This window comes from Caretta caretta, chromosome 20 (genome assembly GCF_965140235.1).
Source record: "Caretta caretta isolate rCarCar2 chromosome 20, rCarCar1.hap1, whole genome shotgun sequence".
Lineage (NCBI taxonomy): Eukaryota > Metazoa > Chordata > Testudines > Cheloniidae > Caretta > Caretta caretta.
The window spans coordinates 22176202-22198328 of NC_134225.1; the positions used below are offsets into that span (position 1 = coordinate 22176202).

Below are 22127 nucleotides of genomic sequence, written 5' to 3' on the forward strand. Positions count from 1 at the left end.
TTCAGCGCCGGCAGCTTGGCCGTAGCAGCGCGAGAAGCTGAATTCCAGGCTGATTGATAACAATCCTCCGTGCTTTCCAGCTGCAATTATGTGCATTTACAGGGCCCCGTTCGGCTGGGTGCTGCCCAGACACAATGAAACAAGCCCTACCCCTTAGAGCACACAGTCTAAACAAGGGAAACTGAGGCACACAGCGATGAAGTCACTTGTCCAAGGTCACATGGTGAGGCAATAGAGTCAGGAATTGAACCCAGGTGTCCTGAGTCCCTACTAAGGACCTTAAGCATGAGGCCAACGCTTGGCAGACATCAAACCAAGGTGAGGGGGGTTGAATTTCATGCCCAGTCTATTGAGCAGAGAGAAGAGGGCGATATTCCTACCCCCCAGATGAGAAAGACCCACACACACACATCAGATCTCAATTCACTTGACTTTAACCCCCTCAGCCTCACTGGGATGTGCTGAATTCACAACTGCGGGGAAATCTGGAGCCAGTCACAACCCACCTCCTCAGCCCCTGGGAAGCTCCAAGGGCTGAACTCCCACTGATTTCATTGAGCAGCAAGGGCCAGAGCCTCAGCCGGTGTCAAACAGCCCCACCCACACAATGACGCTACCTTGATCTACACCAGCTGGGGATCCGGCCTCATCCACTCCAGTGGCTCTGTCAGCTTTTAAAAGGGACAATCCAGGCTCAGACGAGACGCTGAGCACCACACGGTGATGTCTGCCCAGCAGCCCCCGCTGTGACCTGTACTCAGAGCTGGCAGCTCAGCGTGGGGGAGATTTGGCCCTGGGGGAAGGTTTCATTAGGGTCAGGGCAGCAGCATGGCCCCGTGTGATGGGACAGTCTGTGCAGGCAGAGACAGAGGTGCCAGGGGCGTGATTCTGGTCTCCCGCTGTCTCAGCCTGGACTGCAGCACTGGGGGTAAATGGTGGCTCGGAGCTGCTGCCCCCATACGCAGTCGGGGGCTGCTCTGAGGGCTGAAATCTGGGCAGCCCCACTTGAGGAGACAAGCCCAGAGGGGGGACCAGTGCTGCAAAGCTGGAGTAACAGCACCCAGGTCCCAGGATGCTCTGCGGTGTAAATCTGGAGTCGCTGACTCCCAGTCCAGGCCTGCTCTAATCACTGCACCACGTTCTCCTCCCACAGCTGGGGCTAGAACCCAGAAGTCCAGCCTCCCAGCCCCCTGCTCCAACTCACCAGCCCTCACTGCCCTCCCAGAGCTGGGACCAGAACCCAGGAGTCCTATTCTCAGCACTGGGAGGGAGGGGACCTTAAAGGTTGGAGCAGGGATTCCCTAGCTCCGCATTCCCCTCTCTGAAATGGGGACAATCCCCAAGCTTGGTGCCTATCAGCTCAGGGCAGAGACCGCGAGCGAGATCAGAGTCCCCCTCCGGCTGGGCGCTGCCCAGACCCCGACTGAGATCAGGGATCTCGCTGTTCTGGGCCCCACACAGACACACAGCGAGAGACCGTCCCTGCCCGGCAACGCTCACCGAGACAAAGAGGGTGGGAGGGGAAACTGAGGCCAGGGAGGGGACGGGACTTGCCCCAGGTCACCCAGTGGTAAAATGGCAGAGGTGGGCACAGAACCCAGCAGGCCGACACCTGGAAAAGCACTCGCTGACCCTCCCTCACACAGTCACAAGGAGCGGGCTTCCCATTGAAAGTGACTTTAATTGAGCATCGCTCCGTAGTGACCCCTGCTGGACGGTTCAAGGCTACCCTGCGTGACTGGCTCACACTCACTCCAAACAAGGGCGGTTTAAGGCGGGGGAAAGGCCCAGAGACAAAACCAGCTTTGGGGGCTGTTCTACGGATGCCCATCACCGTGGCATCTGAGGCCCAGACCCTCAGAGACACCGACATAGCTCCGAGGCTCGGGGCCAGGCTGCCTAGGGATGCGCCGGAAGGGGTCGGGGCTACAGCTCCAGCCTGTCCCATTACTGAACTCCAGGGCTGCCCGAGCCAGAGCTGGGAAAGGGGTTTCGGTCCCGCCAGGGGCAGGATGCAGGGGCTGGAATGCTGAGCTGAGGACCGTGGGAGGAGGTGGTTTCCGATGCCTCCCTCACTGACCTGCGGGGGGCGCCCCCTCCTGGCGCAGCGAGGGCTCTAGGAAAGGTCTCTCGGGCAAGACATGTTTGGGAGCAGGCAGCTGGGCAATGCCCAGCCCAGCTGGAGGTGAGGCAGGAAGCCTGTCGCTGGGGCCACGCCGGCTGAGCCATCCCACGGGGGCAGTAAGCATGTGAACGCACGTGTAAGTCTGGGTGCGTGCAGGTGTCTGGCGAGGCCCCTGCGACTGTGCACCTGCGATTGTGTCGGGCCTGTGGGTGTGAGCGTGAGCGCACCTGTCTGGGCAGTGATGCGGGCGGGGAGGGGTCAGTCTACAGCTGTATTTGTACCTGGGGGCTTGTCTGTATATTCGGGCGTGTGCGTGAGACTGGGTGCGTGTCCACGTGTTTGTCCGCAGAGGTTTGTATTCGGGCAGGGGAGCGTGTGTACATGCGTGTGCATTCATGCGGGGGGGGGGGCGAGCGTGTATACAGGCGTGTGCAGAAGTGTGAGCTGGGGCCCTGAACTCCCAGGAACAGGAGACCCCCTTCCCTCCCCGCTTTGCCCAATACCCTTAGAGCTCTGGAAGGGGGCAGACGTGGCAGGGACAGAAGGGAAAGGACCCCTCCATGCAGGGGCTTGGAACAGAAGCCACCAGACGTGAAATTAGCGCTGCAGCCATGTCCTGCCAGCAGGAGACAGGCGCCCCCCAAACTGACTGCCTACCCCGGGCACCCCTCCATAGGAAAACATCAGGCAGTACAAATGAACAGCCCCCCCCCGGAGGAATTAAAACACCCAGGGGCTGAGCCACGGCTGCCTGGGCCCCCAGTCACTGGAGCAAGGTCCCTCTGATCAGCCCATCTCCGGCGGGGGCTCTCGATGCCCATCCCAGCGCTGAGGGCGGCCAGCGGCTGGCGGGGCCGGGATCACATGACAGAGCAACACTGGCAGGTCTTCTGCTTGCGTCTGCCCGCCTCCTGCCCCTCTGCCAGCTGGGGGGGGGCGGCGCTCCTGCCCTCGCACAGAGAGCCGGGGTTGGCTGAGGCGGTCGTGTACGTCGGGGCCTCTGGGCTCACGGCTGCCAGCGACTTCAAGGTGCCAGCTCCCGGCTGCGGGCTTCTGGCCATGGGATCTAGTGGCGCCTTCCGGCCTGTCCAGAGCCTGGAGGCTTCCTTGAGCAGAGGCTGCTGCTCCGGGTGGAGCTTCCCCAGGTTTTCAGTGGTTTCTTCTGCAGTCGATGAAACCGGGCCAGCATCGTTGCCTCCTTTCAGGGCCACGCTTTCCCCGGGTCGGGCAGGCACCTGCTCCAGGGCGGGTGCTCTGCCAGGTGGCAACTCCCCTGGGGTAAGCGGTACCTCCCCGTGAAGTGCAGGGATTGGCTCTTGGCTGGAGGGGATCTGGCTGTGGAATGAATGTTTAGCCTCCTGGGGTGAAGGGATCTGGTTCTGGAAAGCTGCTTTAGCTTCTTGGGGTGAAGGGATCTGGTCCTGGAAAGATGTGTTAGCGTCCTGCAGAGAGGAAGGGATCTGGTCCTGGAGAGATGCATTAGCGTCCTGCAGAGAGGAAGGGATCTGGTCCTGGAGAGATGCGTTAGCGTCCTGCAGAGAGGAAGGGATCTGGTCCTGGAGAGATGCGTTAGCGTCCTGCAGAGAGGAAGGGATCTGGTCCTGGAGAGATGCGTTCGCTTCCTGCGGAGAGGAAGGGATCTGGTCCTGGAGAGATGCGTTCGCTTCCTGCGGAGAGGAAGGGATCTGGTCCTGGAGAGATGCATTCGCTTCCTGCGGAGAGGAAGGGATCTGGTCCTGGAGAGATGCATTCGCTTCCTGCGGAGAGGAAGGGATCTGGTCCTGGAGAGATGCATTCGCTTCCTGCGGAGAGGAAGGGATCTGGTCCTGGAGAGATGCATTCGCTTCCTGCGGAGAGGAAGGGATCTGGTCCTGGAGAGATGCATTCGCTTCCTGCAGAGAGGAAGGGATCTGGTCCTGGAGAGATGCATTCGCTTCCTGCAGAGAGGAAGGGATCTGGTCCTGGAGAGATGCATTCGCTTCCTGCAGAGAGGAAAGGATCTGGTCCTGCATAAATTGGATCTGGTCCTGCAGAGAGGAAGGGATCTGGTCCTGCAGAGCGGCTTTAGCTTCTTGGGGTGATGGGATCTGGCTTTGGAGAGCTGATGGGATCTGGGCCTGGAGAGATGCATTCGCTTCCTGCAGAGAGGAAGGGATCTGGTCCTGGAGAGCTGCCTTAGCCTCTTGTGGTGAGGGGATCTGGCCCTGAAGGGATGTTTTAACTTCCAGCAGAGACAATGGGAACTGGCCCTGCACAGTTGGGATCTGGTTTTGCATAGATACTTCAGCCTCCTGCAGAGAGGAAGGGGTCTGGTCCTGGACAGCTGATGGGATCTGGTCCTGGAGAGCTGCTTTAGCTTCTTGGTGGGAGGGGGTCTGTCCCTGAAGAGCTGGGATCTGGTCTTGCAGAGAGGTTTTAGCCTCCTGAAGAGAGGAAGGGATCTGGTCCTGCAGAGCTGGGATCTGGTCCTGCAAAGAGGCCTTCGTCTCTGTTCCTTCTCCCACCCCTGCAGCCTGGGGATGCTCTGCCCCAGGGGACACCTGACGCTCCTGTTCCCTAGCAGGCTCCTGCCACATAGAGCCTGTCCCCTGGGTGGGTCCCAGCTCCTCTGGCCTCTCTGGTTCTGCTGCCCTGCCCTGAGCCCTCTGGACAGCCTCTGCCTCCTCCATTCCCGTGGCTCCTCTGGCAGGCTCGGCCGAGATCTCCCCCTCTTCCACGACCCCTATCGGCTCCTCCAGCTCCCCGTCCGGCTCGGGCCTTGGGGAATCGAGGCAGCAGTTCTCATCCTTCAGGACCTGCGTCTCCCCCTCCTGCACCCCGGATTCCCCCTCCGGCCCCTCTCTGCTCCCTTGCCTTGCCAAGCTCTCCTCCATCCCGCCGTCCCGGGCGTCGCTCGCAAGGGCGGGCGGGCTCTGCGGCTCCTGCTCCGTCCTTCCGTCCCAAGCCTCCTCCAACCCATTCTCTCCCCGGGGAGCTTCCCCCTCCGTCTCCGGGGACGTCCGCCCGATGGCGTCCATGCTGCCCACTTCCTGGCCCAGGTGGTTTCTAATGATCATCTCCACCTTCCCCACGCCCAGCTTCTCCGGCTGCTTGGCAGAGGCTCCTGCCCCGTCATCCTGAGTTCCCAGAGAAGCAGAGCTGGCTTCAGTCTTGCCTTCCCCAGGGCCGATCCCCTCCACGTCAAAGGGACCTTGAAGGCAAAAGAGAATGTGGGTCAGCCCCTTGGATCTCTCCCCATGGCCCGGGGGAGGGGGATCTGTCCCAAGGCGGCTGAGGAGATACTGGTCTCTAGGCAACAGCATCACCTGGGGGATCCTTCAGACTGGTCCCCAAGTGGGAGGCCCCCTGCTAGAGGTGGTCATTACTTCAGGGGTCTGTGGGCTTTGCCCCTTCTCCTCCCCCCATTACAAAGCACTTCACAGACCTCTCTGGACCAAGACACCCCATGGTGGGTACTGTGGGAGATCAGTCCCATTTGACTGGTGGGGAAACCGAGGCACAGACGGGGAGGTGACTTGTCAGCAGAGGGGAGCTGGAGGGCTCAGCCACCCTGTGACATAGGATGCAGTGTGCCCAACTGGGCCAATCAAGACGGCGGGAGCAGCAACTGGGGCTATAAGGGATCCAGGAGAATCAGAGAGGGAAGAGATCCTGGCAGGAGGATGTAAAGGGCCCTGGGGAGAGGCTGAAGGTAGCAGAGGAGTTGGCCAGGCTGGGGAAGGCTGAAGGCAGGAGTTGCCTACTGAGCTGGAGCCGAGGGCCAGGGGGTGGGTCTCTGAGAGGGAGTGACGGAGGCTCCCCAGCTGAGCAGGCACTCCCAGTGGGGGGAAAGGGGTCCCCTGGGAAGAGTGGGGCTGGTGTGCCAGGCCTGGCAGAAGGCCAGGAGAGGACTGAAGGCGAACCAAGGAGCGGTGAAAGCCGCCAGAGCGTGGTGTGTGCTACACTGATGGAACAGATGTTGTGGGATTTTAAGGGCTCCATGCTCTAGATCTGGGGGTGATAAACTGTCTCTGGTAAGGGGGTTTTTTTTATAACACCCTGGGCCCCAGGAGAGGTAGCATAGAGGCAAGAGAGGCAGCCGTGGTGTCCTTGGGGCCCCACAGGGAATGGTACACTAGTCCAAGGCCACCTGGGGAAGTTGTGGCAGTCAGGAAAGGAACCCAAGGGTTCTGGTTCCCCATACCCTCATCTCCCCATTGCGCAAACCTTCCATCCCCCAGCTGAGATCAGAACCCAGGAGTCCCGGCTCCCAGCCCCCTGCTCTAACCACTAGACAAGACTTCCCACACAGAGCCCAGAGGTCCTGGCTCCCAGTCTCCCTGCTCTAACCACTAGACACTACTGCCTTCCCAGAGCTGTGGACAGAACCCAGGAGCCCTGGCTCCCAGCCCCCCTGCGCTAACCCTTCCCATGCAGGAATCCCCAGGGTGAGATTTGGCCCCCGGCTGCCCTCTAGTGCTGGCCTAGTTCCCGGGCCGGGGCTCTGGGAACGATGGAGCACCGCCCCATGCACCGCCCCATCCGAACGCTCACCTGCTCCCGACACGTCCCCATTCTCCAGGCTCTCCCGGGCTGCCGCTCGCATGGCCCTCTTGGGGGGGACTGGAGCCAGGCGGAGGGCAGGTTCGGTCTCACAGCCACATCCCCCCCCACCTGGGGTTGGTTGGAAGGCAAAGGAGGCTGGGTTGATCACCGAGACAGGCTCTCCTGCACCCTCCCTTCTCTGCCCTCCCCAGAGGGACCCCCTATGGGGAGCAGAGCCCCCAGGACACATTCAGTCCCAGCCCTATCAATATTACACTGGAATGCCCTCTCCCCCGTCACCAGCCTCGATGCTCCATGGGCAGCCCTGGGACAAGCCCCCAGAGCAGGGGCTGGTCCCCTCTCTTGCCCACGAGGTCGGCTTCCAGGCATGCAGGCTTTCCCCAGGCCCCCAAGCCTGCGTTGCAGGGTCCCGCTCCCTCCCTGCACGCTGCGGCACCATCCCAACGTGGGCTCAGCCTTGTGGCTGCCACCAAACCGCCCCCATTCCCTGAGCCTCGACCCCCTTGTGCCTTGGCCCTGCCGAGCCCCCCCGAGCCTCAGGAAGGAGCCTGACCACGACCTTCTGGGGAAACCAGACCCGGCCGCTTTCCCCGCCAACAGGGAACAACTCACCTGCCGAAGCAGAACCAGCCCCACGGGCCTGAAAGAGAGAGACGGGAGCCTTAGGGGGTGGGGGTGACAGCTTGGGGAGGGAACTGGGGGGCATGGGTGGCCCAGAATGGCTCCTGCCTCCTGTTTTCCAGGGGTCAGTTTTGCTTCATCTGGGGTTGCTTCTGCAGCCCAAGGAGGAAGCGATCGACGCCCAAAGGAAACATAAGGAGAACCCAGGAGTCCTGAAAAGAGGCCAGAGGCTCAGACACAGAACTTGGGGGGAGGAATTTAGGCCATAAACTGTAGAGACAAGACAGCCCAGGCAGGGGAAGGGAGAGAACACGAGCCGCGCTGCGGGGGCAGACTGGGGAGGCTGAAAGCCCCCCCCCCAGCTTAGCTGGCCAGTGGCCTGTCTGGGGGTAATTAGAAGGATCTGACACCCCCCCCCCCGCCCCCGAGGGATGGGTAGCAGGAATGGGCTGGGTGGGGGCTGGGAGTTCACAGCCGGGCTGTGCAATCTGCATAGCCACAGAGGGATGAAGCAATGGGGCCCATCCAGGCTGGTGTCCCACGGGCAGGCCCTCGCAATGGGCTAAACCCCCCCCCCATATCTTCAGGGGGACTGAACCCGTCCCATCCCCCGCTGCCCTCTTACCTGCCCCATGTGCCCACCCAGGAGCTAATTGTTGGGAGCACGCAGAGGGAGGCTCCCCCCAGCTTGGGAACGGCGTGCGCCCCCCCCTTGCCCCACAGCTCCCCCTCTTCCTGGGCTGTTGCAGCATGCGCTCCCCCCACCTCCTGCGCCCGCAGGTGCCACCTGCCCCACTCACTGCATTACCTCACAGGTGCTCCCTGCTGGCTGCTTAGCATCTTCCAAGGCCTCCTGCGGCCTGCCGTGATGCTCTGGGTTATTCAGCTGCTGCATCTGGGACTGGAGGCTGCAGAGAGGGGGAGAGAAAAGCTCCCAGGCTGGGTCCCTTTCCACAGGGACTGGGGCTGACCCTGCTCCCCGGCCACAACCAGGCTCCCAGGCAGGAAAGCAGAGAAGCCGAGCTCAAAATTCGGCCATGTAGAATTTTGCCCTGGCCGCTGCCTGTTGGGGGTACAACCCCACTGGCCTCTTACAATGTCCCAGGAGCAAAAACTAAAGCACAGGCCCCTGCAAGTCAGGACACCTGGGTTCTATCCCTGGCAAGATGTTTCCCTTCATTGTGCCTCAGTTTCCCCTCCCATCCTTTATGTATTTAGCCTGTGAGCTCTCTGGGGCAGGGACTCTTCCTCGCTATGTCTGGGCAGCACCTGATGCAAGGGAACCCTGATCTATCTACACATAATAATACAGGTCTAAAGGGAAATCTCCTTTATATGGGAGCGGTATAGGGGCTAAACACATAGGTGAATAGTTCCGATTCCACGTGCCAGACTGAAGGGGTGTCTTCCTCCCTAGCATGTACGTTCACACGCACTCACCCCTGCCAGTTTTTCCCATGTGCACGCCAGTTTCATTGGCTTTTCTAACCTGGCTGGTTGAAGTGGTGGGTTCCGTATAAATGGGCATTTTGAAATTATATCACGTTGCCAATAGCCTTCTTGTTCGTTATGTGTTCACGTGCACGGGCAGTATGGTCCAGGGGTTGGAGCAAGGGGGACTGGGAGTCAGGACTCCTGGGTGCCCTGTCTCTGGTTTTGAGAGTCAGCTAAATCTCTGGTTGTGATTAGGTGTATTACGGTAACGCATAGGTGCCCCAGTCACAGACCACGACCGACCGCACTGTGCTAGGGGCCTGTAGAAACAGGACAAAAAGACAGTCCCTGCCCTCAGAGCTTCCGATCTCAGTCTGGGACAAGAGACACCAGCTGGTTACCGGCAGGCCAAGGAAACAGCATGGCAGGCCGTGCTGTCTGCTCACCAGCAGCCTGGCCTTTCTCGGGTTGGTTGCAGGCCTCCTGGCAAAGGGGAGGGATTTGCAGGTGGCTAATGAGGCGCTTGGTGGGGGTTTATGGGAAGCTGCTCCCAAGCAGGGAGAAAGCACCGCGGGGCTGGTTTGCAAAGGGTCCAGGCCGGTGCTAGAGGCTGGGATCAGGGGCTGGTCGGAGATGGGAGTTGGCAGCTCAATAGTGAATGAGAGACGATTGGTCTGGTGGGGAGAGGCCGTGAAAGAGAAGACAAGCAGCTTATGTTCACACGATGGATAAGGGGGAGCTGGGGGACGGATGCCCTGGTCTGAGCAACTGTAAACCTAGAGGCTAGAGTGGAGGGACTGGGAGCCAGGATTCCTGGGTTCCATTCCCAGCTCTGCTCCTGCCTCACTCTGTGGCCCTGGGCAAGTCACTCTGTGCCTCAGTTTCCCCCTGCCTTGGCAAAGCACTGTGAGATTGCTGGGTGAAAGCAGCTCTGATTGGGCAGAGAGATCTCAAAGGCCCCTTTAGATGGACGGACCCCGGGGAGGGGGTCCCCCGTGGGCAGGGGTAAAAAGTTCAATGCGTGTGACTTGCTCGGCTGTGGCTTGTCTTGTCCCTTGTTCTGAGCGGTGATTTAATCCTGTGGAGCACTGCTCACTCGGCATTCAGTCACCTCCCTGCCCTGTGTCCTTTTGGTTCCCTCCGCACTTTGCCTTTGTGACAGCTTCTGTGTTTTAGACCGTTTGTCTGCTTTGGAAATGTCCGATTCCTTGGCTGCGTTTTACGTGCACGCGTCTTCCGGTCCAGACAGGAGAGGGGAGCTCTTGGGTACAGGGTAGTGGGTGAAGTACGGAGGGCTCATGTCCCCCACCAAAAGTTTGGGGGCCAATCCCCAATTCCAAATCTGGCTGCTTCCACCTTGCTTCCCTAAAATCCCCAACACATCTTCCTTCCTGTCCCGAACTGCTGTGTGGCTGTTAAACAGCTGCACGCCTCACCCCAGAGATGGCTGCGTTTCAGCATCGAGCGAGCAATCCCCAGGCAGCTTGCTGGGTGGGAGTTAATCAGCGGCCCTGCCCTGCCCTACCCTGAGAGGTGACTGCAGCTCAAGGCTGAATGAGTAATCCTCAGTGCTGCATTGCTGTGTGGCTGTAAAGAGCTGCCAAGCCCCGCCCCAGAGGTGGCTGCATTTCAGTGCTGGGTGAAGCATGTAAAATGCTTTGTGATCCCTCCTGGGGAAGAGGCCTGAGGGCTACAGCTGCAGATCTCCCCTGTGACGTACCCGCCGCCCTCCCCTTACCTGGACAGATCCTGCTCTAGCTCCTGGATGCGGGACTGTGCCTGCCAGAGCGGGGAGGTGGGGTCGTTCTCGGGGGGCAGGCACGACCCCTCCATCAGCCACCGGTCTCGCAGGGACTTCCTCTGGGGGAAGAGAGCAGAGCGTCCTCTATCAGCCTGCCCCTCCCGCCACGCCCTGGGTCGAGGCCATGTGTGCACAGTGACAGCCAGCCACGCACCCGTGCGGTCACGCACCCACATGGCCGTGGACACGCCCATGTGTTCTACCACAGCTCCTCACCCCCCAGCACACGTGTCCTTGCCATTGCTCCTGCTCCATGCACACGTGTGTCCAAGTACACAGACCTGTCTCCGGGGACATACGGACACGCATGCACCGACTGGCCCCGCTGCTACGCAGGCTTCGTGCACCATGCTAGACCATGGATGTGTAAATGTGCACGGACACAGAATGTGCAGGGACACAGAAACGCGCGTTCACACACGCAGACAGCCCCAGCCCCACACACGGGAACACACCCCCGCCCGCGCCCCCACACTCACGCACTTCAGCACCTCCACCTGCCCGAGGAGCCGGGCAGCAGGTGGCCTCTGACGGAACCCCCCTGAGCGGGGGGACCCCCAGGCGGGAAAAGTGGGGTGGCGGGAGCGGATTCCCTGCCTTGAGCAAAATGCACATGGCCCCTCCCCCCAGCCCTGCGAGGGGGAACAGCAGCTCCCCGCAGCCCACATCAAGGCTAAGGGGTTTGCCGTGGGACAGCTGGAATGGGGCTCGGGTAGCCGCCACCCTGGGGGGATGCTGGTGTGGGTCAGGGGGCTGCTGTGTCCCTGGGCAGGGAAGCCTGGCTGGAACCTACCACCTCCCAAATCCCCCAGCAGCCAGCACCCCACGCTGGCAAGCCACAGGGACCTTGGCACCCCCTCTGCTGGGCCAACCCCCAGCAGACCGCACCCCCCAGCTCCCCTAACCCCCCCCCCACGTCCCTTAACCCCCTCCACAAAGCCCACCCTCACGAGACCCCCCCAGCTCCCCTACCAACACCCCCCCCACATCCTCCAGCTCCCCCCAAGTCCCCCCGCTGTCCCCAGTCCCGATCCTCCTACCTTGAGCTGCTGGGCTCGGAGTTTCTCCTCCTCCAGCTCCCGGCGCGTCCGGAGGATCCGCTCCTGCACCTTGCGCCGCCCCTGCAGCCGCGGAGCGACAAGAGCGAGGCTGGAGCCGCCGCCCTGCGGGGCCAGGCGCGGCGAGCCGCGGACAAAGGGCCCTGGGCGGGGGAGCCCACGTGCGCGGCCGGGGCTTTAACCCTCCCGCGGCCAGTGGGGACCCTGCGGAGCTGGCACGGGATAGACCCGGCCCGGGGCACCCGCGTGTCCCTGACACTGTTCAGCCCGTGTGCACACAGGTGTTGTCCCTGACCCGGTTCCCCACCCGTGCACACGTGTCCCTGACCCTAGTCACCCACCTGCGCACACGTGTCCCTGACACTATTCACCCATCTGCACACACGTGCTGTCCCTGACACTATTCACCCATGCACACGTGTGTCCCTGACACTAATCACCCATCTGCACACACGTGTTGTCCCTGACCCTGTTCCCCACCCGTGCACACGTGTCCCTGACACTATTCACTCATCTGCACACACGGGTTGTCCCTGACCCTGTTCCCCACCCGTGCACACGTGTGTCCCTGACACTATTCACCCATCTGCACACACGTGCTGTCCCTGACCCTGTTCCCCACCCCTGCACATGTGTCCCTGACACTATTCACCCATCTGCACACACGTGTTGTCCCTGACCCTGTTCCCCACCCGTGCACACGTGTGTCCCTGACACTATTCACCCATCTACACACGTGTTGGCCCTGACCCTGTTCCCCACCCGTGCACACGTGTCCCTGACCCTAGTCACCCACCTGCGCACACGTGTTGGCCCTGACCCTGTTCCCCACCCGTGCACACGTGTCCCTGACCCTAGTCACCCACCTGCGCACACGTGTCCCTGACCCTAGTCACCCACCCGTGCACACGTGTCCCTGACACTATTCACCCATCTGCACACACGTGCTGTCCCTGACACTATTCACCCATGCACACGTGTGTCCCTGACACTAATCACCCATCTGCACACACGTGTTGTCCCTGACCCTGTTCCCCACCCGTGCACACGTGTCCCTGACACTATTCACTCATCTGCACACACGGGTTGTCCCTGACCCTGTTCCCCACCCGTGCACACGTGTGTCCCTGACACTATTCACCCATCTGCACACACGTGCTGTCCCTGACCCTGTTCCCCACCCCTGCACATGTGTCCCTGACACTATTCACCCATCTGCACACACGTGTTGTCCCTGACCCTGTTCCCCACCCGTGCACACGTGTGTCCCTGACACTATTCACCCATCTACACACGTGTTGGCCCTGACCCTGTTCCCCACCCGTGCACGCGTGTCCCTGACCCTAGTCACCCATCTGCGCACACGTGTTGTCCCTGACACTATTCACCCATGCACACATGTGTCCCTGACACTAATCACCCATCTGCACACACGGGTTGTCCCTGACCCTGTTCCCCACCCGTGCACACGTGTGTCCCTGACCATAGTCACCCATCTGCGCACACGTGTTGTCCCTGACCCTGTTCCCCACCCGTGCACGCGTGTCCCTGACCCTAGTCACCCATCTGCACACACGTGTGTCCCTGACACTATTCACCCGTGCACACGTGTCCCTGACCCTAGTCACCCACCTGCGCACACGTGTTGTCCCTGACCCTGTTCCCCACCCGTGCATGCGTGTCCCTGACCCTAGTCACCCATCTGCGCACACGTGTGTCCCTGACACTATTCACCCGTGCACACGTGTCCCTGACACTAATCACCCACCTGCGCACACGTGTTGTCCCTGACCTGGTTCCCCACCCGTGCACACGTGTCCCTGACACTATTCACCCATCTGCGCACACGTGTGTCCCTGACACTATTCACCCATCTGCACACACGTGTTGTCCCTGACCCTGTTCCCCACCCGTGCACGCGTGTCCCTGACCCTAGTCACCCACCTGCACACACGGGTTGTCCCTGACCCTGTTCCCCACCCGTGCACATGTGTGTCCCTGACACTATTCACTCATCTGCACACACGTGTTGTCCCTGACCCGGTTCCCCACCCGTGCACACGTGTCCCTGACACTATTCACCCATCTGCACACACGTGTTGGCCCTGACACTATTCACCCATGCACACGTGTGTCCCTGACACTATTCACCCATGCACACGTGTGTCCCTGACACTAATCACCCATCTGCACACACGTGCTGTCCCTGACCCTGTTCCCCACCCGTGCACGCGTGTCCCTGACCCTAGTCACCCATCTGCGCACACGTGTTGTCCCTGACCCTGTTCCCCACCTGTGCACACGTGTCCCTGACACTATTCACCCATCTGCACACACGTGTTGTCCCTGACCCTGTTCCCCACCCGTGCACACGTGTCCCTGACACTATTCACCCATCTGCACACACGTGTTGGCCCTGACACTATTCACCCATGCACACGTGTGTCCCTGACGCTAATCACCCATCTGCACACACGTGTTGTCCCTGACCCTGTTCCCCACCCGTGCACACGTGTCCCTGACACTATTCACCCATCTGCACACACGTGTTGTCCCTGACCCTGTTCCCCACCCGTGCACACGTGTCCCTGACACTATTCACCCATCTGCACACACGTGTTGTCCCTGACCCGGTTCCCCACCCGTGCACACGTGTCCCTGACACTAATCACCCATCTGCACACACGTGTTGGCCCTGACACTATTCACCATGCACACGTGTGTCCCTGCTGCTGGTCACCCCACATGCACACATGTGTCTCTGACACTATGCACCCCATGTGCACACACGTGTTGTCCCTGACCCTGTTCCCCACCCGGCACCTGCGTGTCCTTGCTTCTGTGCATTTCGAGTGCACACACGTGTCCCTGACACTAGTCACCCATGGACATGCACGTTTTCCCTGACCCTGTTTGCCACCTGTGCACACGCGCCCTTGCCTCTGTTCATTCTCTGAGTGCGCGTGTGGCCCCCCCCCCCCCCGCTTTCCATGCCCCTATGCCCATGTGTGTTCCAGTTGCTGTTTGCCCTCGTGCACACGCATGTCTCTGTTGCTGGTCACTTCCGTGTGCACATGCCTCCGCCTGCTGCATCACAACCTCTGTGCACACGTGTGTCCCTGACACTATTCACCCCATGTGCACAAGCCTGTGACAAATGCTGCTCACACCCACGTCCATGTCGTGTGGCCCCATGCATATCGCTACCCCCACATGCCTGCTGCCCCGTCCCGGCCCCCGTCCCGATCCCCCTTCTCCCCCATCCCCCTGTCCCGGGGTGCTGCGCCAGGGCTGGGCAGGCCTCCAGGTCCCTCTCTCAGCCTGAAAGGCCTGGACCGGAGAAAAGCTGCTTCTGGAGCCACTGCCTGCTGAATAATTCATTTGTTAATGCCAGGCGGGGGTGGGGGCGGGGGGGCAAGACGAGGGGAGCCAGGGCTCAGGTTACTCCCCTGGCTGCTAAGAGCTTCCTGCCTCCAGGATTCAGCCCAGCCCATGGGCCTGCAGAGAGAGGAGGTCACTGCTGTGACGAACAGGCCAGTTCTCAGCTCCAGCAGGCCCAGAAACTGGGCTCAGTCCCCCTCCGCCCAGCACCTGTTGCCTGGACCTGGACGGCTGGACGGCTGGCTGTGGGGGGAGCTCGGGGCTAGTCCAGTGCCAGTCTCCCCCAGCAGGGGGCGCTGTGGGGAGCGGGGCAGGAGCTCCTGGCTACTCCACTCCACTCTCTGGCTCTTGGAGGCATATTTGCCCTTTGTCGAATTGGATTCCTCTGCCCCTGCACGACCTCTGCCACTGCCTCCGGGGGCACCAGCTTGGGCCTCTCGTGTGCCCTGGGCTGCTGACTCACTGGGATTCTCCCAGAGCGGGGCAAGTGGCTCCACTAGGGGAAGCCAAAGGACGGACGGCGGGGGGGCGATGCCGGCCAGGGGCCCGAGGCCTGTCTCAGCTGGGGTCCCTGGGGGTGGGGAGGGGTCCACTCACCACGATGGCCTCCAGGCGCTGCGTGTACAGCGAGCTCTCGGTCATCTTCCCTCTGAAAGACAAACCAAGCCTGGGGATGGCCAAAGGTCGAGCGGCACCAGCTTTCTCCTCCGTTCCTGCCCCCTCTATCGCTCCTTCACGTGCTCCTTTTCCTTCCCTTCTTTCCCTCCCTCTCCCATTCCCCCTCTCTGGGTCCCTTCCCCTCCTCCCGCCTGGCCGAGAAGCTGCGGCATTTGTGGGATTCAGCAGCAAGTCTGGACAGGACGGAAGGGGGCTTCAAACTTGCTCTCGGCCTCAGGTTCCCCTGCCAGAGAGCAAGAGCTGGGACCATGCCACATTTGCGGGCGGGGGGGAGGTCCACTCCCCTCTGCACCCCCACAAGGCTTCACACCTGTTTCAAAAATCAGCTGGCACTTTTTCCCCCCAGCGCAACCCAAATTACTATGTTTGCAATCCCAGTCCCAGGCTTTCCCAGCAGGAGGTGCTGGCTTTGGGGGCGGGGAGGGGGGGCGAGCTCCTGGCTACTTCGGTCCTGGCCTCTCCCAGCAGGGGTAACTGCAGCCAGCCTGCCATGCCGCACCCAGCCACTTCCTCTGCCCCTGCCCCAGAGGCCCCCATGGCCCCTGTGGTGCAGAGGAGCCCAGGGGAGAACCGGTGCTGGCAGAGCAGAGTGGGGAGCGGAGCCGGCATCTGGCTCATATGGGGGGCACTGGGAGGGGCTGGAGGGGACATCGCCAGGGGCAGATGGACCCCAGGCATTTGGGATGCTGGCAGGATCCTGGTCTTGGTACCCTGCTGGGCAAAAATTCCAGGGAAGGGGCTGGTGTGTGTATGGGGAGGGGTGGGGGGGATCTCTGCTCTGGGAAGGGGCCAGGTTTGGAAGAGGGTGTGGCAGAGGGGCCCTGCCCCATGCAGCTTGCCCTGTGGTGTGGGGGCACAGAGAGCAGGGGCCGAGCAGGGGAGGGGGCACATCAGCTATGGGCATCGGCTCTGGAGCTGACCAAACCTCCCCCCATCTCTGTGCAGGAGGCAGGGGCTTGGGAGGGGATGAAGTGGGGACCCCGTCCTGCCCCCCTGCCCTGGGAGGTTTGGAGGAACAGAGTTTGGCAACAGGGCTCTGGTTACTGAAGCTGGGCCAGAGCTCCCCTGGTGGGGGGGTCCCCTTCAGGTCCTAGCACGTTCAGCAATAGACTGGGCCCCCTTTTTGCTCCTCTCTGGGGGCCGAGTCACCTGGGGGGGGCGTCACCTCCCCACCACCCGGCCCAGGTGCCTGGGTCTGCGGGGGGTGATAGACACGCAAACAAACACGGTGCGAAGGGCTGACAGTGTGAGGCCGGCGGGGCCTGGGAGGGGAAGGGAGTGGAGCCGCCAGCTCCTCTGGGCGTCCCCCCCAACACTCGCTGAGGCGCAGCTGCACCGGGATATGGACAGACAGACGCTGAGACCCAGCGGACAGCGGGATCCGCGCTGGGGGACTGGCTGGCTCCGTGCCCGTGCCTGGGCGTCCGGCGACGCTGCAGAATTACACTTGCCAGACCCGGGTCTCACGGCCTCGCTAACGGGTCCACACTGTGCTCCGCCAACCTTCCGGCTCAGGTCTGCGGTTCGACCTGCATCCACACTGCACAGTGACAGGGCTCTGCCCCGAGTCTCACCCTCCTGGCAGGGGCCACGGGCCCAAGTCCCAAGGGGTTCCTGGCCCAAGTCAGACTGATTTGAGTGTGGATGGAAGGGGGATTGGGCTCAAACCTGAGTCGGAACTCGGGTTCATGGTGCAGTGTAGACATACCCACAGCCTGAGAGACACACACGCACTGCGAGACACATAGACACACTGGGACCCCCCACACACACAGGGGCCCAGATGCTGGCTGAGCGCCGCTCTAGGAACTCCTGTCTACACTAGAAAGGGTTTGCCGGCAGAGCTAGACCAGAGCAGCCGTACGGGCAAACTCCCCCAGTGAAGGTAGAACAGCTGTATTCCAAAGCACAGCCACACGGTACAGGGATCGCTCCCCCAGCTCCGAAATACGGCTGCCTCTGGGGTGGGTTACAGCAGCTTCTATCAGCAAAAGAGCTGGTAGATTACACCAGTTCCCTGAGGGAAATAAGCTAGCCTGGCAGGACTTTGATACTCGCCCCCTCCCTCCACCCCCACAGAAGGATGGCTCAGGGCAGGCATTGGCAGGGAGAGCTGTGGGGAAATGGTCATAGGGAAGGGGGGGGAGGGACAGTATCCGATCAAAGCAGGGTCCCTTTGCCCCTGAGGTTACTTGAGGCCATCTTGTCCAGCCCCCGCCCTCCCACGCCGATCAGCAGCCAGGTTAATAATGGACGCTGGCAAACTGCAGGATCAGGGAAAGCGGATGCCAGGGAGCTGGGCTGGAGGGGGCCCAGGGCGGGAGGGGGGCTGTGGACACGTCCCAGGAGGCAGGCACGGGGTCAGCATACAGCAGGGAGAAAGGGAGTGGAATGGGGCCATATCCCTCCTTCCACCTAACTCATCTCTTCCCCCACGCATGCTACGTTCCCCCCATGCATACACACTCCAATGCATACAGGGTCCATTTCTACATACGGGCTCCCCAGAGATGGCTGCATGACAATGCTGGGTGAGCCAGCCCTGTGTGGCATTGCTGTGTGCTTTTATGTAGCTGCCGGGTCCCACCCAGAAGCAGCTGCATTTCAGTGCTGGGTGAGTGATCCCTGTACAAAATTCCTGAGTACCGTTTTACAGCTGGCATGCCGCACCCAAGAAGTGGCTGCATTGCACTGTTGCACAAAGTGATCTGTATCTATATAGAGAGATTCTTCAAGATGAGAATCCACAGAGACATTTAAGATCTGGGCCCTGGTTTATCCTTCCCTCTCCTTGTCTTTTTCTTTCTGGCTCCCCCTGTTTCTCCTCCATCCTGCCGTTTTATTTTAGTCCTCTCCACAGCTGCTAATCGAATTCAAACCCATTTGCTTTACTGACAGCCCCCAGCCACAGACCGGCTGCCAGAGCTGAGGTGGGAGCAAGGGAAGGGCCAGAGGGAGTGAAGTCCCTGTGTATTCAAGCAAATAGACCTAGCCACAGAGGCAGCGAGCCAGAGGCCCCCACACTCCAGCCAACAGGCTACCCTGGCTCCTGTCCTTGTTCCTATCCTAAGTGAATTCTCTGCTCGGTCAGCAGCCTCAGAAGAGGCAAATCTCCTTCTGTTTCTACTCACTGTCCCCCTCTGCCAATGCTCTGCACTGTTACACAGCTGCCATGTCCCACCCCAGAGGTGGCTGCATGTTGGTGCTGGGTGAGCCATGCCTGCGTGGGGTTGCTGTGTGCTGTTACACAGCTGCTACGTCCCACCCCTGGAGGGACTTTCTCTTGGGGCTGAGGGCAGTCTGGGCTCCGAGGCCCATTTGCTGAACTGGACTGAGACCTGTCAAACTCACTACAGGCAGGGCCACCCAATTCCATCGTCCAGGTGACCGCCAGTGAGTGCAGCGGAGAGCCCAGGTGGGCTCTCTCCCCAGGGACATCAGTGGGAGCCCTCTGTCCAAACAGCTCCACATGGCACTGCCTGGCACCCGTCCCCTTTGGAATTAAAGGTACAAAAGGTGCCGGGAGGCCGCCCAGCCTGGAGCCCTGAGCAAAGACCTGGGAGCCAGGACTCCTGGGTTCTATTCCCAGCTCACTAACGGTGATGCTCAGCAAGCCCCTTGGCCTTTCTGTGCCTCAGTTCCCCAGTCAGATAAATGGGGATCCCAATCCCTTCCACACCACAGGCTTAACAAGCGAGAGCGGAATCTTTGTGGTTATTCGCAGAGCCCTAAGGGCCGACGGCACTTTACCCCGGCCAGCTGTCAGCAGAGAGCCCAACCCAAGGGCTAGCCCTGACTAGCAGGGTGTCATTAGCCATCCCCAGCCCTGGCAGGGCTCCCGGGCACCCCAGACATCAAGGAGGGAGTGTCCCCCGAAACCTGTTCCACTCAACGGCCTGGTATGATGCTCTGGCAGTCAACCACTCCTCCCAGACGTTCCCCCGCAGGGCACATAGCCAGGGCTCCAAGGCCTTCAGACTAATTACTTCTGATTTGCTCCTTCCTAGGGACAGCAGCTGAAGGGGGAAGATCCTGGAGTGGCTGTAACTTCTAATGGGTGTGTGTTGTAGAAGCCCTGGGCAGGGGATTGAACGAGAGATCGCCAGCGCCAGGAGCATGCCCTACTCCTTAGCTGGGGGTCCAGCAGCCGGGGACCCGGCCCAGGACCTGCAATGCACTCCTCAGGGGCCCCAGGCGCAGTGTCATAAAGGGCTCCGCTGAGGCAGGGTCTGGAATTGCCCAGGTTTCGAGATCGTCTGCGTCCCTTTCTGAGCACAGCATCCTTCCCCTGCGCCGCCCAGCAACCTCCCCGGGGGGGGTCGAGTGGGGGAGCGGTCCCTGCAGCAAAGCAGGGCTGAGCGGAGAGAGGGGAAGGAGTTTGCCAGCCGGACCCCCTCGATGGGCAGCTCAGCCCTGTGCACCTTGTCTTTGAGGTGCACACGGCTGCCCCCAGGCATGCGCTCAGGTTCCATGGCCCGCTTGGCACTTTGGCCTCTCTGCCTGGTTAACTCCTACTCGTTGTTCTGTCAACACGGGGACCTGGCCTGAGACCCGACCAGCCAATTTCCCCCAACGAGGGGCCGGGCGCTTCGGTCTGGCCCTGGGCTGCATTTGAACTGGCGGCCTTGAGGTCAAAGCCCAGGAGGGAACCTGGGGAGGGATCGGTCCCTATCCCCTGAGGCCACGCACCCTTCTCTCTCCCTCTGCGGCTCCCTCGCCCCCTAGTCCCCAGCTCACAGGCACCCGCGATAGTCGGTCCCTTCCATCCTCCACTTACCGCTGCTACCGTTGCTGCTGACTCTACCGGGGGTGGGGGGGGAGGGACGGACAGGGGGCCAGGACCTGGGTGAGGCTTGCAGACCCCTGGCGGGGTCCCCTCCCCCGTCCAGCTGGGGGGCACTGCTCGGCAGGACTGCCGCCACTCCGCCGTCCGGCTCGCCAAGTCAACGGCGCGGCATCATCAAATCTCTCCCTCCGCCTCACGCTGGCTCTGAGCTCCCTGCCTGCGAGCTGCCTTCCCCGGCGTGGCTTTGGGGGGTGGCTCGGGAGAGCTGGTTAGGCCGGTTTGGGCTCAGGAGAAAGGTGCAGCCAGGGAGCGCTGGGCAAGGGAGGTGGATTTCCCAGAGGTACTGGAGCGGTTCCGGGTCTGGACGCCCTTGAGAGAGCTCTGCCGCTCCCCCCCATCCCGGCCCCTGCCCGCGTTCCTGGGTATGATCTGGAGACGCTATCAGCTGTCTGGCTGAATTATTTACCAGCATTCCTGGGCTGCCTTGTTCAGCCACCTGTCTGCTCTCTCACACGTGCGTGTCCGGTGGGAGTGCAGATCCCAGGCCCGGCTGGAAGGAGGCACTGGGCTCTCCATCTCCCTCTGAGCAGGACCCTCCAGCCAACCTGCTGGGGGACCCTGCTATCACCCCCAGCAGCCAGGAACAGCTGGCACAAGGGGCCGGCTTGGCATCCCTGTCCCTCGAGGGCCCTGCGGCAAGCGCCATAGTTAGGCACCACTGCATTGGAGGGCATTCCGCCCGCTGTGCCCGGGCACAACAGACAGCACCTGGCGTGGGACGATGGGAAAGGAGCCCGGAGCGGGTGAAGCACAGGGGACAATGAAGCAAGCTACACATAGACACATGCTGGTCCCCGGCGGTGCTAAGCCAGGCAGCGAGGTGGCGGGCACAGTGCTTGTGCGGAGACACGGTCTCTTGAATGGGGCTTGGGCGGGGCGGGTCCGTAAAGCTGTAACAAATAAACACTGGGGGCTTTCAATGGTCGGCAAAGGGAGGCCAGCTGGGCCTGGCCGTTGCACTGTGGGGCTCGTGGCGGATGCTTGCAGGCCATGGTTTCCGCAGCTGCTGTGTGGCGGGGCGTCGGCAGCCAGTGGAGAACGCCCCTGGCGGGCGCGGGCGTTGCGTGGCCAGGATCTGCTTTCTCCAGCCCCAGCAGGCGGGGGTCCTGTATGCACCATAGCTCAGAGATCCTGTCGCATGCACCCCAGTGCAGCCCCCTCCAAATTTGGACTAACCCCCCAGACTCCATCGCTTTGCCCAGCTAGGCCAGCCTCCCCCCGTGCCCCACACCTTTGGGGTGCATGGTGCCAGTGGCTTTGTGAACGCCTTGATGCCTGGCTGCCTGCCTCTGCTGGACAGTGTGGAAGGCGTCCCCTGGCCGCAGCTCTGGCCCCCAGCATCGTGGGGTCCGTGTGGCAGGAGGGACGTTTCCCCGAGTTTGGGTCAAGTGATTTTCCATTGAACCGAGGAACGTCTGGGCTTGGTCAGACCAATGGGCCTGTCACAGGGTGGCCTGGCCCTGTAATGGGAAATGGGGCTCGTCAACTGGAAAGGGAACGTGGGATTAAGCCAGGCCACTGGGGTCAGCAGGGGAGAAGCCTGGGGAAAAGGAACCTCAGCAAAGAGCTGGGAGGAGAAAGTGCTGAGACCCCCAAGGCCCTTGCGGCAGACCATGGGATTCAAGGGGGCGGCGGGGG

At 61.4% G+C, this 22127-nt stretch overlaps 1 protein-coding gene across 1 annotated transcript; it reads right to left on the reverse strand.

Moving 5' to 3' along the window:
* Positions 1-418: 418 nt before the first annotated feature.
* PALM3 (paralemmin 3) lies at positions 419-20828 on the reverse strand. Its single transcript, XM_048832321.2, has 8 exons — positions 20421-20828; positions 15563-15614; positions 11567-11647; positions 10464-10585; positions 8100-8199; positions 7283-7310; positions 6659-6778; positions 419-5315 (listed from the first exon to the last, which is right to left on the reverse strand). Exons 2-8 carry the CDS (start codon positions 15605-15607, stop codon positions 2986-2988), a joined length of 2826 nt encoding a protein of 941 aa, XP_048688278.2. The 5' UTR covers positions 15608-15614; positions 20421-20828; the 3' UTR covers positions 419-2985.
* Between the last annotated feature and the right edge of the window lie 1299 nt (positions 20829-22127).